This window comes from Chlorocebus sabaeus, chromosome 10 (assembly GCF_047675955.1).
Source record: "Chlorocebus sabaeus isolate Y175 chromosome 10, mChlSab1.0.hap1, whole genome shotgun sequence".
In the NCBI taxonomy this organism is placed as follows: domain Eukaryota; kingdom Metazoa; phylum Chordata; class Mammalia; order Primates; family Cercopithecidae; genus Chlorocebus; species Chlorocebus sabaeus.
In genome coordinates this window covers 97,536,442-97,552,166 of record NC_132913.1, presented here as the reverse complement: position 1 = coordinate 97,552,166, position 15,725 = coordinate 97,536,442, and the positions used below count along the sequence as shown (strand labels likewise).

Sequence of the window (15,725 nt, the reverse complement as noted above, 5' to 3'; positions counted from 1 at the left end):
AAAGTATAGAGATTTAGTATGTGAAATTGAAATTATTATCAGCTTGAAATAGACTCCTAATAACTATGAATTGTTCTCTTAAGCCTCATTGTAACCACAAAGCGAAAACCTATAGTAGATATACAAAAGATGAAGAGAAAGGAATCCAGGCATATAATTACAGAAAATCACCAGATCACAAAGGAAGACAGCAAGAGAGGAAGAAAGGAACGAAGAATCTGATTTAAAAAAAAACAGGCCAGGTGTGGTGGCTCACGCCTGTAATCCCAGCACTTTGGGAGGCTGAGGCAGGCGGATCATGAGGTCAGGAGATCAAGACCATCCTGGCTCACACAGTGAAACCCCGTCTCTGCTAAAAATACAAAAAAATTAGCCGGTCGTGGTGGCAGGCGCCTGTAGTCCCAGCTACTCTGGAGGCTGAGGCAGGAGAATGGCGTGAACCCGGGAGGCAGAGCTTGCAGTGAGCGGAGATTGCGCCACTGCATTCCAGCCTGGGCAACAGAGCCAGACTCTCTGTAACAACAACAAAAAATTTAAAAATTGTGAACACAAAGGCAATAATAAACCTTTACCTATCAACAATTGCCTTAGATATAAATGTATTAAATTATGCAATTTAAAAACATATTGTCGGTGAATGGATTTTTTTTAACACCCAGCTAGCTATATGTGCCCTGTAAGAGGCTCACTTCAAGTATAAGGACACACACAGACTAAAAGTGAAAGAATAAAATGTGGTATTCCATGCACATGGTAACCAAAAGAGAGCAGGGGTGGCTACATGTATATCAGAAAAAAATACACTTTAGGTCAAAACATGTAAAAAGAGACAAAAAGGTAAGTATATATTGATAAAGACACTAGTTTGTTAAGAGGATAGTGCATTATAAACGTATGTAACCAATATCAGAGAATCTATAGCAAATATTAATCGATCTGAAGGAAGAAATAGACTGCAATACAATAATAGTAGGAGGCTTTAATACCCCACTTTCAACAATGAATAAATCATCCAGACAGAAAATCAAAAGGAAGCATTGGGCTGGAACTATAGTTTATGCCAAATGGACCTAACAGACATATATAGAATATTCCATCCAACATCATAATACACATTGTTTTCAAGTGCATATGGAACATTCTTCAGGATTGATCATATGTTAGGCCCCAGAACAAATCTTAACCAACATGATTGAAATCATATCAAGTATTTTTTCCAACCAAAATGGTATGAAATTAGAAATAAGTAATAGGAGGAATTTTGGAAAATTCACAGATATGTGGAAATTAAGCAAAATGTTTCTGAAAAGCCAGACATTAAAAAACACCTACATTAAAAAAGTCACCTCAAACAACATTATACTTCAAGGAAGCAGAAAAAGAAGAACAAACTAATCCCAAAATTAGTACAAGAAGGAAGTAAGATCAAAGCAGAAGGTATTAGAAAAACAGTAGAAAAGATCGATGAAAGCAAGAATTGATTTTTTTGTAAAGATAAGCAGAATTGGCAAACCTTAGCTACAGTAAGAAATGAAAAAAGACCCAAATATATAACATCAGAAATGAAAAAGGAGACATTACAGCTGATACCACAGAAATATAATGGATCATGAGAGACTATTATGGAACATCTCTATGCCAACAAATTGCATAACCTATAAATGCATAAATTCCTAGACACATAGACTCTAACATGAATCATGAAGAAATAGAAAATTGGAACTAACCAATAGCAAATAAAGAGATGAAAACAGTAATAAAGACCCCCATCAAAGGAAAGCCCAGTACCCGATGACTTCACTGTACTAAAAAAAAATTTAAAGAGGAGGGAATACTTTCAAACTCATTTTATGAGGCCAGCATTACTCTGATACCAAACCCAGAAAAGGACACTATAAGAAAAAAACAAAAAACAAAAAACAGATTATAGGCCAATGTCCTTTGTGACTATCCTTGCCAAAATACTAACAAACTGAATTTAACTACACATTAAAAGGATCATTCACCACAGTCAAGTGGAGTTTATTCCTGGGATGCAAGGATGGTTCCACATATACAAATCAATAAATAGGATACACCACATTGATAGTATGAAGGACAAAAAACATATTCTTATCTCAATACATTTGCAGCAAAAGGATTTGACTTAATTTAGGCTTTCACCAAATTAGGTATTGAAGGAATGTACCTCTACCAATAAAGGCCATATATGATATGAATTGGGTTAACATTCAATTTAGTGACAAAAACTTGAAACCTTTTCCTCTAAGACCATTTCAGTCTGCTTGGGCTGCTGTAAGAAAATACCTTAGACTCAGTAACGTATTATCAACAGAATTTTTTTACAGTCTGGAGGCTGGGAAGTCCAAGACCAAGTTGTCAGCAGATTCAGTGTCAGGTGAGGACTTGTTCTTTGCCTCATTTTGGTGTTTTCTGCCTCTCATCTCACATGGTGGACAGGGAAAACAAGCTTCCTCAGGCCTTTTTTATAAGGGTATTAATCTCATGATAAAGGTGGAGCCTAATTACCTAATTGTCTCCAAAGGCCCAACCTCTTAAGGCCACCACATTGGGAATTGGGTTTTAACATATGAATTTTGAAGACACTGTTCAGATCGTACCACCTACTCTGACCATTCTATTCAACATATACTGGAATTGCTAGACTGGTTTGTTAGGCGTAAAAATAAATAAGAGAGAAAAAGAAAGGAAGGAAAAGAAGAAGAAAAGAAAGACAAACGAGAAAGGGAGAGAGAAAAGGAAGAGGAAGGGAGGGAGGGAAGGAAGGAAGAAAAAGAAAAGAAGAGGAAGGGAGGAGGGAAAGGAGAAGAGAGAAGAAAGAAAAGAAAAAAGCATCCAAATCAGGGAAAGGAAGAAGTTAAATTTTCTTTGCAGATGACATCTTAGAGATAGAAAACTGTAAAGACCCCATCAAAACAATGTTAGAAATACATTAGAGTTTCAGGATATAAAATCAATCTACAAAGATGTGTATTATTTCTATACACTAATATTAAGCTGTCCAAAAGAAACCATCCTACTTAAAATGGTAAAATACTTAGGAATAAATTTAACCATGGTGGTGAAAGATCTGTACACCAACAACTAAACATTGATGCAAAAATGGAAAAAGAGACAAATGGAAAAACATCCTGTGTTCATGGATTGGAAGAATTGTTGAAATGTCCATACCACCCAAAGCAATCTACAAATTCCATATAATTATTATCAAAATTCCACTGGTATTTTCCATAGAAATGGGAAAAAAAAAATTCTAAAATTTATAAACCAAGCAAGACCCCACGAACCAAAGCAACCTTGAGCAAAAAGAACAAAGCTGGAGGCACCTTATTACCTGACTTCAAAATACGTTAAGAAAACTATAATAATCAAAACAGCATGCTACTGGAATTAAAAGCACACATATACCTATGAAACGGAATAGAGAGCCTAGAAATAAATCCATGCATTTATGGCCAATTATTCTTTTAACAAAGATGCTATGAGCACACAATGAGGAAGGGATAACCTTTTCAACAGTGTTCGGAAAATTGGTTATCTACATATCAAAGAATGAAATTGGACCCTTATCTTACCCCGAATTCACACATCAACTTGAGGTGATTGAAGACTTCAACATGAGACCTGAAACTGTAAAACTACTAGAGTAAAACAGAGAAAAAACTTCTCGACATTGGTGTTGGCAAATGTTTTTTGGATATGCACTCCAAAGCACAGGTAACAAAAGCAAAAGTAGACAAATGAAATTGCATCAAACTAAAAAGGTTTGACACAGCAAAAGAAACAACAGAGTGAAGAGACAACCTATGAATCGGAGAAAATATTTGCAAACTATACATCTGAAAAGGGATTTCCAAAGTACATATGGAAGTTAAACAACTCAGTAGTAAGAAAACAAATAACCTGATTAAAAAATGGGCAAAGGGGCCAAGGAGGCGTAGGCTGGTGGATTGCTTGAGCTCAGGAATTTGAGACCAACTTGGGTAACATGTCAAAACCCCATCTTTACAAAGAAATACAAAAATAGCCAGGCATGGTGGTATGCGCCTGCAGTTCCAGCTACTCAGGAGACTGAGATGGGAAGATCACTTGAGCCCAGGAGGTTGAGGTTGCAGTGAGCCAAGATGACGCCGCTGCACTCCATCCTGGGTGACAGAGTGAGACCCCGAATCAAAAAAAAAAAAAAAAGTATACAAATGACCAAGACATAGCTGAGAAAGTGCTCAACATCACTAATCATCAGGGAAATACACATTAGAACTACAGGGAGATACCGTCTCCACCTATTAAAATGGGTATTACAAGAAAGACAAAGAATAACAAATGTTGGAGAGGATACAGATAAAAGGAAACTCTTGTACACTGTGGGAATGTAAATAAGCACAGATATTACAGAAAGTGGTAAGGAGGTTTCTCTGGAAATTTAAAATAGAATTACCATATGACCCAATAATCCTACTTCTGAGTATATATCAAAAGGAAATTAAATCAGTATGTTGAATTGACACGTGCACTCTCATGTTGATACTCATTTATAGTGGCCAAAGTATGCAATCAAACTGTGACCACTGACAGATGAATAGATAAGGAAAATGTAGTGTGTGTAGATGTGAATGTCAGGAGTAATAAGTTCTGGAGATTGTCAGCATAGTGACTGTAGTTAATAACATACTGTATTGAGTCCCTGACTTATGATGGCTCAACTTACAATTTTTCCACTTTAAGTTGAGTTTATTGAGACATAATTGAATGCATTTCTTTTCTGTTTTGTTTTGAGATGGAGTCTTGCTTTGTCACCCAGGCTGGAGTCCAGCGGTGTGATCTTGGCTCCCTGCAACCTCTACCTCCCAGGTTCAAGCAATTCTTCTGTCTCAGCCTCCCCAGTAGCTGGGATTACAGGCACCTGCCACCACACCTGGCTAGTTTTTATATTTTTAGTAGAGATGGGGTTTCGCCATGTTCTCCAGGCTGGTCTTGAACTCCTGACCTTAGGTGATCCACCTGCCTTGGCCTCCCAAAGTGCTGAGATTACAGGCGTTAGCCACTGTGCCTGACCAATTCAATGCATTTTGACTTACGATATTTTCAATGTTCTTACCATAAAAAATGTTAAATGTTCCTACCATAGAAAAATTATATGAGGCAATGGATATGTTAATTAGCATGGTTTAATCTTATACAATGTGTACATATAGGACAGCATCATGTTAATATATAAATATGTACACCATAAATATGTAATATTTTTGTCATTTGAATCTTAATAAAGCTAAAAATGATTTTTAAAAAGCATGAATCCCAATGTTAAGCTTCCTTAGACAAATCTAAATACAAATATTGTTTGTTTCTAAAAGTTTTTTTATAGAATTCATATTAACTTTTTAAAATACTTCTATCTTTTATTTTAGATTTATGGCGTACATATGCAGGCTTGTTACATGTATATATTCCATGATACTGAAATTGGGGTCTGATTGATCCCATCGTCCAGGTAGTGAGCATAATACACAAGTTAGCTTTTCAACCTTTACCCACCCCACTTCCTCTCCCCTCCATCAGTCCCCAGTGTCTATTGTTGCCATCTTTTTGTCTGTGTTTAATATTTAGCCCCCACTTATAAGTGAGAACATGCAGTATTTGGTTTTCTGTTACTGTGATTAGCACTGTTTTTAAAAATAAATTTTCATAGTTGTAAAAAAAAAAAAAAATCACAACTCATGAAAATGTGTACTTTCAATGTAACATGCTTCTTAGATTCCAAAATGCACCTTTTTATCACATTTTAATGTTTCTAATAGTGAGATATACCTTATACAGTTATGTACAATTTCTTTTTTTGAGTCAGAGTCTTGCTGTGTTGCCCAGGGTGGAGTGCAGTGGCACAATCATGACTCACTGCAGCCTCAACCTCCTGGACTCAAGGGATTTTCTCAACTCAGCATCCCTAGTATCTGGGACTACAGGTATGCACCACCATGCCTGGCTAATTTTTCTATTTTTTGTAGAGACAGGTTTTTGCTGTGCTGCTTAGTCTAGTCTCAAACTCCTTAGCTCAAATGATCTGCTTGCCTCAGCCTACCGAAGTGCTGGTATTACAGGCGTGAGCCACTGTGCCTGGCCAGATGTATACAATTAATATTATATTATTTTCCCACTTCAGGGAATTATGTTATGAAATTGATGGTATTTAAATTTTATGTCATCTTTAGCACTGAGGAAATGCAATATTCCAAATTTATGCATGTAAGCATCAGGATCATTTAAAATAGCATATTGCATAATATTAAGATTGTCAGAAATATTTTTCATTTAATGTCTAGTGATATTTTAAAAATGTAATTCATTCTGTTACAGCATTTTAAAACGTAAATTTGTGTGTATATTTGGCATTTAGGGGAATGATGTCAATGTAATGTAGATTTTTACACACTTTGTGTGTATATCCACAATGTGGGTTGTTTCCAGATTACTTCAAACATGTTAGTGTTTTGAAATGATGAAGATCAAGCTTTTCTCAACTAAAGAGGAATTCTTAGCAGTATCTGAAGGTCTAAACAAAATGCTAAAAATCCTGTAGAAATATCTTCCTGTAGCTCAATAAGTTGCTGGTTTATTGGCTATACATTTTTCTGTGTTTACTAAGCTTTAAAGATATTTTGCTTGTGTTAAAAAGAAATTGATTAATGAAAAATGCTGTCTCTAGAAGATAATTTTTGTTAAACTGGTTTCTATTAGAACTAATGTCTTCAAGGATGCACATCAATAAAAGAAGCATGAGACCCGGAATATGAAGCTTTAAATGTGGGCTGCTTTATTTTAGGTACAAATGCCAGTGGAAACTTTCAATTTTTATAATAATCATTATTGTTTTGTTAGGGCTCAGATTTAAAAGTTCCTTAGGTATTGTGTGGTCTGCCACTAACGATCTTCACAATAAGTCTAGCTGTTTTTATTTTGCAGAATATGAGGTTATACAGAAGGGCATATATTGTGTTAGAGTAGGAATGCCTGTACTTGATTCTGGCTTGGTGGTAGTCGTCTTTTTGATTAATAAAGGTAGTTTTAATTTTTATCCTGTTTCTTTTCAAGGCCCATCATAGTGTTTGGCAGGCCCATCGCTAGCTCATTTGTGTGCATTAGGAAAATATTTTCCTTCCACTGAGCAGATGTAGATTTGCAATGGCAGGGTTTGGAGTACAAAACTCTTGTTGGATTTTACTTGCCCCTTCATCCAGGCCCATGTACAGTTTAGTTTGAAAACACTACATGGTTGCCTGGCTTCCTGAACAAAAGTGACACATGCACATACATACACATAATGCTCATTGAACAGTGAAATTGTTTCTTTAGCAAATAAATGTTTTGATTAGTTTAACATTTATTTACAGTATTTCCTTTTAAAAAATATGTCCTTATTTGTCAATGTTTGTTGTTATACAAAGATTTTACAAACATATTTAAGACTATTTTACAGGCTATAACTTTCAAAATTCTTTCCATACAAGAGAAGAGGTGTGGTAGCGATAGAGCGCATAAATATTTCCCAATCTCTCCTTTTTTTTCTTTTTTTCTTTGGGGGGTGGGAGGATAGCTAATAAGAGAAGACGACTAAATTTGCCCATCCGTTGCATGAATTATTTTTAATTAATACTGAAAATTTCAGTTTAGGCAGTTGACACTAGGTTCTGCCAGAGTTCTAGGCAGAATTGTGTAAGATCTCAAGATGTGTTTACTCCATTTATTCTTCCTTTTTGGAACCCTTTTTAAGTTCCAATCTCAGATAGTCCTTGGACATCCTCAACTGTACCTTTTAATGTGGTTTATTTTCATGCCAGAATTCCTAGAGGTCACAACTGTATAGTTATTTTTTTGTTTTTGTTTGTTGTTTACTTCATGAATGTGTGCATATATGTGTCTATATTGTGTGTGTACAACTTGAGTATGTAAGTTATTAACATATGTCAATAAGGCTCATCTTAAAGACAATGAATATTTTAAATGAGAGCTTGTTAACCCAAATGATCCTAATAGTATGAAATATTTTTGAGGGAGGAATATGTTATTTAAGGTATATGTTAAGCCGTTATAATAAGGAGAACTCAACATAAATATACATAATTTATTTTTCTCTCATTTAACTGTCAAGAATTAGATACACTTTACAGGAGTTAGCAGAGACCTTTTGGCTTTGCTGTTCCTTAGGATGCTGCCCTTGCCTGCATTGTTGAGAGTCACTGGTACTTCATTTCATTTCCATATTCAGTCATTTTTAATGGCAAACCCAATCATGGATAATGGCCAGACCTAGAAGTTGTGCACATAATTTTGACTCACGTTCTATTTTCAAGGACTTTGTTGTATAGTCAGACATAACTGCAAGTAAGGCTGGGAAAAATAAGGTCTCTAAGCTGAGCTGCTGAGGGCTCAGCTGAAACCTAAGGAACTCTATTATCCAAAAAGTATAGGAGGATGGACATTAGGGGAAAACAAGAAGTCTATTCAGTTTGCCTCTTTGGCTACCCAAATGTCCATGTACCTCTTTCTTGTTCATAAAACATACCATCTTCTCAAGGATGATAACCCAAAGTCACATTCATTGGGTAAAGTCCTCTGTATCAGGTTTGTATGTGGTTCATCTTGATGTGGTAACCAATGAACTAATAGACAAGTTTCCTAATTTTCTTGACCTCTTGCTTGTATGATGGTATAGGAACAAGGAAAATTCCCACTGGGAAAAAAAAGAATGGGCCATATATGATAGTTCCTATTCCTTACAATAATACACTTCTTGCTCTGGCAGTGGAGTAAGGTCTTGCTAGGACCTTAATTTTGCTTTCTGAGATAAGCTCCCTTGTCATTTGTCCTTCATTGTCCCTGACCTTGCTCTTTGGGAATTACTCTTTGTCCATGATTCTTTGTGACTGTATCTAACATGGGTGTTAGTGTAGTCTTATTGGAGACACCACTGCATTTTCACCCTGCTTTCTATTGGTGCCTATTTGGTTCCCAGGGACAGTCTCTGTTAGGCCTGTGGTGGTATTTTGCTAGTTGAGTTCCCTCCGAAATGTAGGTTTCCGTTCCCTTTTCTTCCTGTCAGTTATATGTGAAAATATCACAGCCAAAGATCTTATTTGGTCATAGTTGTTAAACCTACACACTTATTAATTTACTAGTTATATTCCTCAGACTATCCACCTCTCCCTCAATTTGATAACTGCCTTAGTGTAATGGCTACCCTACGCATGCTCTAACAAAGCTTTAAAGTAAGCTGAAGTTTAAGAAGTTGAACAGCAAGTAATATAATAACCTGTCAGAACAGAATTGATCACTCTTTAAGGAAGACCACAAAATCCACACATTCAACAACATAATATTCATAGTACCCTTAATATGTATATTTATATAAAACCTACTAGATGTGTGTGTGTGTGTGTGTATGTGCATATGTGTGTATTCAACTATTAGGCATGCAAAGAAGCAGAGAAAAATCATTAATGGAAACTGACCTGGAAATGATAGTGATCATGAAATTAGTTGGCAAAGAGCTTAAAATATCTATTGTAAATATGCTCAGGGACTTAAAAGGAAAATGTGAACATAATGAAATAAATCGAACATATAAAGAACAATTGAACTTTCAAAAGCTAAAAATATCTGAAATGAAAACGACTTCAGCTAACAAGAGAATAGATATTCAGAAGAAGTGGTTAATAAAAATCACTGCTGACTTCTCACTAGAAGGTATGTAAGCCAGAAAAATGGAATGATATATTTAAAGTGCTGAAAGGTGGGGAAAAAAATCAGTCTAAAATTCTCTGCCCAGTGAAATATTCTAAAAAACAGACACAAAATGATATTTCCAGATAAGTAAAAATAGAAATTGTCAGTATACATGCACTAAAGAAATTTTAAAAGATCTTCAGGCTGAAGGAAAATCATACTGGGTAAAAACTGAGATTTACATAAAGGAAAAAAGAAATGTTAAACGGTAAATATGTGGGTCTGAAATATGTAGATTTTAAATCACACATTTCCACATAACTCGTGAATGAAGAAGTCACAAGAAACTTAAAATGTTTTGAACTGAATAATACTAGAAACATGACATATCAGAATTTGAGGGATGCAGGTACTAAATTACTGAAGTAGTGCTGTATGGCTGTACATGTTTATATTAGGAAAGGAGAATAGTGTAGTCTGTGGTCTAAGTCTCCTACTTAAGAAGCAATAAAAATAATACTAAATTAAACCCAAAGCAAATAGAAGGAAAAGATGATAAAGTTTGGATATTCACAGATTATAAAACATAAAAACAATGGAGAGAATTACAAACTGCTAGCAAATTATTTAGGAAAATACTAACAGCAGGAAGAAGGAAAAATATCACTATAGGTGTTCCGGCATTGTAGAATAATTGGGGAATACAAACCATTCTCTGTATTCCCAGGCTCTGTATCTGTGTATCAAGTAACTATGAATGGAAATATAAAATATAAAATATATTTTATATAAATATAAAATATATATTATAATATATATTTTATAATATATATTATATATTATAATATAAAAATATAAAATATAAAATACAAAATAGTGCAATAATAAAATATAAAATAGTGCAATAATAAAAAATAAGAATTAAAAAGAGTATAACACTTGTTTGTATTAGGTATTATAAGCAATATTTACATTGTATTAGATATAAGCAATCTAGAAATCAAAGTATACAATAGAGTATATGTAGCTTATATGCACATGTACATCATTTTATATAAGGGACTTGACCATTTCCACAGATTTTGGTATCCTCAGAGGATCGTGGAACCAATCCTCCATGGATACTAAGGGATCACTGTATAATGAACAACTACATGCCAATAAATTCAACAATTTAAGCTACATAGGCTAATCGCTTAAAAGACACAAATGACCAAACTGACACAATGAGAAATAGAAAACCTGAAAAACCTTACGTTAAAAAGAAAAATTAATAATTATAAACTTTCTCACATAGAAAACTTGTGACCCAGATGGCTTCACTGATTAATTTTATTGAAACTCAAGGAATAAATCATTCCAGTCCTACATAAACTCCTTCAGAAAATCAAGGAGGAAGGAATACTTCTCATTTTATGAGGGTAGCATTAGCTTGATTCCAAAACCAAATATGACAAGAAAACAGCAGATCCATATCTTCTTTGACTATAGATGCAAAGAGAAATCCTAAATGAAGTAGCAAATAGGGTCTAGCAAACTGTAAAAATGCATCATGACCGAATGAGTTCATACCAGGAGGTCAAAACAAAGATGTAAGTTTGTGATGTCGACAAGTAGTTAGTACCAAGAGAAATTACATTCAAAACCACTTAGGTTTAAATAGCTTGTACTTATTTCTCTTAGCAAGCTTAAGTGGTGGCTGAAAGCAAGCAAGGATGGGAATTGAAGTCATAATGCTACCTTTCTGGGGAATGAGTGATCTCTCACTGACCAGTTGGTCTCCACTCACCAATGTCTTTGATCTTTACTAGAGATAGGGACCCCACATTATGGTCAGCATGTGGTGGTCTGTGATCAGTTTTGCATACTCTAGAAAGATTCAGGGAGTCAATGGCAGACCAGGCTTATATGCTAACTGGGGAGTTGGGACACTCTGAATATGCTGGTGCATTAGTTATATGCTAATTGGTTACACTGTAAGTTATGTAAACCATTAACATTGGTTATATAAGTTGTTTACATAAAATGTTTGACTTTGGGGTATAACATGTTGATCTTGTTTGAGCAAGTTAGCCATATATTTATCTGTAACATCTTAATTATTAACAATCTTACTTTTTTTAGAAAAACATGTTTTCTAGGAAGGAAACATTTTTGTTTACCACTTATAAGCATAGCAAACATGTTTTATTCCTCCTATTAAAATGTAGGATAAGTTACCCTCTACAGAAAATTTATTTCAGGCCGGACTTGCTGGCTCATGCCTGTAATCCAAGCACTTTGGGGGCCAAGGCAGGTAGAGCACTTGAGGACAGGAGTTGAAGCCCAGCTTAGCCAATGTAGTGAAACCCTGTGCCTACTAAAAATACAAACAATTAGCTGGGTGTGGTGGTACATGCCTGTAATCTCAGCTACTCAGGAGGCTGAGGCACAAGAATCACTTGAACCTGGGAGGTGGAGGTTGCAGTGAGGAGAGATCGCACCACTACACTCCAGCCTGGGCGACAGACCAAAACTCTGTCTCAAAAAAAAAAAGAAAATTTATTTCATATATCACAAAGCGTCCGATGTGATTTGGTTTACTTAAATTTAATCTGGTATTGCTATTTTTCTATATGAGTATAATTTAGTGTAGTATATGAACATAACAATGATTTTTGTAATCCTAACTTGAGTATTAGAATATCTTTACCAGAAGTACAATAATATGAGTTCTATGACATTTTTTTCTGTTATATTTCATTATTCACTAATCATCAATATTATAGCCAAACCAAATTGCATATTATAGGGCAGTTTTCCTACTGGAGCAATACTTAATGTTTAAGATCATCTTTGATTGCCCTATGCTTACTTCTAAGCCATACTTCTGCAAGTCCTATCAACTTTAAAATGAACCTTGAATCCGTCCTTTTATCTACATATCTTTGTCTCCCCTCCCCTTCCCAAAGCCATTTTTATATTCAGTGTTTTAGTCAGAATAGGCTATATTTAGTGTTACAAATTAGCATCCTAATCTCAGTGGTTTCACACAGCAGAGGTGTACTGCGGCTTACATAAAGTCCAGTGTGATCTAGGCTATTCTCCTCCTCCATTTTGTAGCTATATTATCTGCACTCGTGGTTTTGAAGATCCTCAGGTGAACTGGAAATGACAATGTCACTTTTGCTTACAGCCCATTTGGTCAGAACTAGTCAAATGGCTCCAACGTAAATGCATAAGCCTGGGAAGTGTAGGGTGGCCCGTGAAATATTTGGAGATCACAATGATCTGTACCACACTCAGATTATTATAGGTAACATCTTAGTTGTTTTCCTTACTTTCTTTCATTTCCTACTACAGTGCTTTCTCCACCTAGTAGCCAAAGTTCTTGGGAAAAAAAAAAAAGATTGTTACCACCTTGCCAGTAGTTTCCACTTTGTTTTAAAATCCAAACATTTTATCCTCACCTGTGCAAAATACTACGTGCTAGGGCACTTGCCTTCTCTAATTTCATGATTGGCATTTAGTGTTGCTAACTGTTATCTATGAATAGTGTATTTTGAATAGGCATTTTATTTTGTCCACAGTTATGAAAATGTGATTTTTAAGTGTCAAATTTATGAAACCACAGTAATGACTATAAACAATAAATAATAATACCAAGAGAAATCGTCAATCATATGGTGTCTTTAATCACATTGTATGCAATTAGAATCCTTAAAAACAGCAGCCTTTCAGAAACATTGATATAATGTAAGATCCTGTTATAGTGAATGAATTCTATATAGCAAAGCCATAATAATTGTGTTCTGTTTATCTGACAGCAAATGATCTCTTAGAATAAATATTTTCTCCAATTAAAGATTATTTGAAAGATATTCCATTATGGTCCAGTGCATTTTAAAAAATTAATAAACTATTTTTTAGAGCAGTTTTAGGTTCACAGCAAAACTGAGTGGGAAATACAAAGAGTTCCCACATATTCCCTGTTCCCACATACTACAAACGCACAACCTTTCCCACTCTTAATATTCCACACCAGGGTGGTGTATTTGTTACAATTGATGAACCTACATTAACACGTCATTGTCACTCAGAGGTCATTATTTACATTAGTCTTCACTCTTGGTGTTCTACAGTCAGTGGGTTTTGACAATAAATGAATTATTAGATAAGTTTTTTATAAAGTTTATATGTTGTCATTAAGTCATTGTTGCCCTACAGTTATATCTTCAGTTTCTGTCAGGTTTTTTTTTTTTTTTTTTTGGCAATCTGCATCTCCTAATTAAATATCACACACATATACCACCCATAATCCCCAATAATTTTTCTCTAGCTGTAGTGCTCTTGCCAAATGACAGAGGTACTAGGAGGAGCTAGGAATCAACCCTTATTTTTAAATATGCATGAGAAAAGGCTTTATATAAATTCTTTGTGATCTCTAGGTTGTGAATCCTAGGAATCAGATTTTTAATGAACTGTTTATCTTAACAAATATTTTAAGGTCTATATATTTGGTATGCTTATTTGAAATGTAGCAGAGCATTTATATTTTTTATAATTTTTGATTGTTTTAAAAAAATGATTTAAGTAATTAGCTAATAATGATGCCTATTTTAGCAAATAAAAATTACTTATAGTAAAATTGAATATGCTGCAGTTTATTACATGGACTTAGATTTAGCACCATTCAAATGGATTGTCTGGTACTTGACATCTACTTACATATAAGTTTTATGTAACAGTTTTTACATGGTGTTTGCATTGTCATTCACGTTTCCTTTTCTTTGCTGATTTATCCCTGTTTAAGACCTTCTGCATTGATAAAGAATTGAGTAGCAGAGGAATTATCCTACTACAGGGTATGTAATATTTAATGAAAACAGGTATTTGTGGGGTGGAAAGGTAAGAAAATTAAATCTTTTTCTTTGATAAGAAGTCAATCTGCCATTCTCTCTTCCTGTAATTACATGTTGTAGAAAGGAAATTTGCTTTTGTTATGGGAGTTAAGGAATTATTAAGCAGTGTCTGTGAAACTTGATTGCTTTTGTACTTTGAGTAACAGCGTTTGTTTTGTTCACAGTAACTGTAGTACTGAATGGAAGTGGCTTGTAGACAGAGCACGAGTTGGCAGCCGATGGACTTGGCTTCAAGCCCAGATTTCAGACCTAGAATGCAAAATCCAACAACTAACAGACATCCACAGGCAAATTCGTGCCTCCAAGGTATTGTCTGTCTGTGTTCTACTTTTGTTAAAAATTGTTAATGTTTTTATTCCTTCTCATTTCATCACAAAAATAATTGTTACAAGGTTTTATAAGAATGTAGCCAGTTTATGTCAAAATGTTTGGTATATTAGTTATTATAAATTGAAGCTATCTTTGTAATGGCTTTTTGTATTTAAGATCATTTTATCATACTTTTTGAGCAATTCAGAACTTCCTTATTGTATTGCAGTTAATGTAAGTGATAAACTTGTTTTCAAATTTCTAAATCATAAAATACATATAACAAAAACCTTACCATCTTAACCATTTTTGAGTGTATAGTTGTGTTATTAAATACATTCGTAATGTTATTCATGTGTCACTATCCATCTCCATAACTCTTTTTACCTTTTAGAACTGAAGCTCTATACCCATTAAATAATAACTACCCACTTTCCTCTCTCCTCAACCCCTGGCAACTATGTCTGTTTGTCTCTTATGATTTTGACTATTTTAAGTACCTCATATAAGCAGAATCGTAATAGTTTTTGTCTTTTTGTGGCTAGCTTATTTCACTAGCATAATGTTCTCAAGTTTCATAAATATTGTAGCATATATTAGAATTTCTTTCCTTTATAAGACTAATAATTTATTGTATGTATATACCACATTTTGCTTATTCAGTCATCCGTTGATGGACACTTGGGTTGCTTCCAGTTTTTAGCTATTGTGAGTATGCTGTGAACATGGATATTAAAATATCTCTTTGAGACGCTGTTTTCAATTCTTTGGGGT

The 15,725-nt window shown here is 34.5% G+C and overlaps 1 protein-coding gene across 11 annotated transcripts in view; it reads left to right on the top strand.

Moving 5' to 3' along the window:
* KANSL1L (KAT8 regulatory NSL complex subunit 1 like) overlaps nt 1-15,725 on the top strand; it is a 145,867-nt gene that overhangs the window by 27,860 nt on the left and 102,282 nt on the right. For all 11 annotated transcript variants that reach the window (XM_007966118.3, XM_007966115.3, XM_007966117.3 and 8 more), the window contains one exon: nt 14,807-14,948. In XM_007966118.3, coding sequence (XP_007964309.2) covers nt 14,807-14,948 — 142 coding nt within the window. The remainder of the gene's footprint in view (nt 1-14,806; nt 14,949-15,725) is intronic.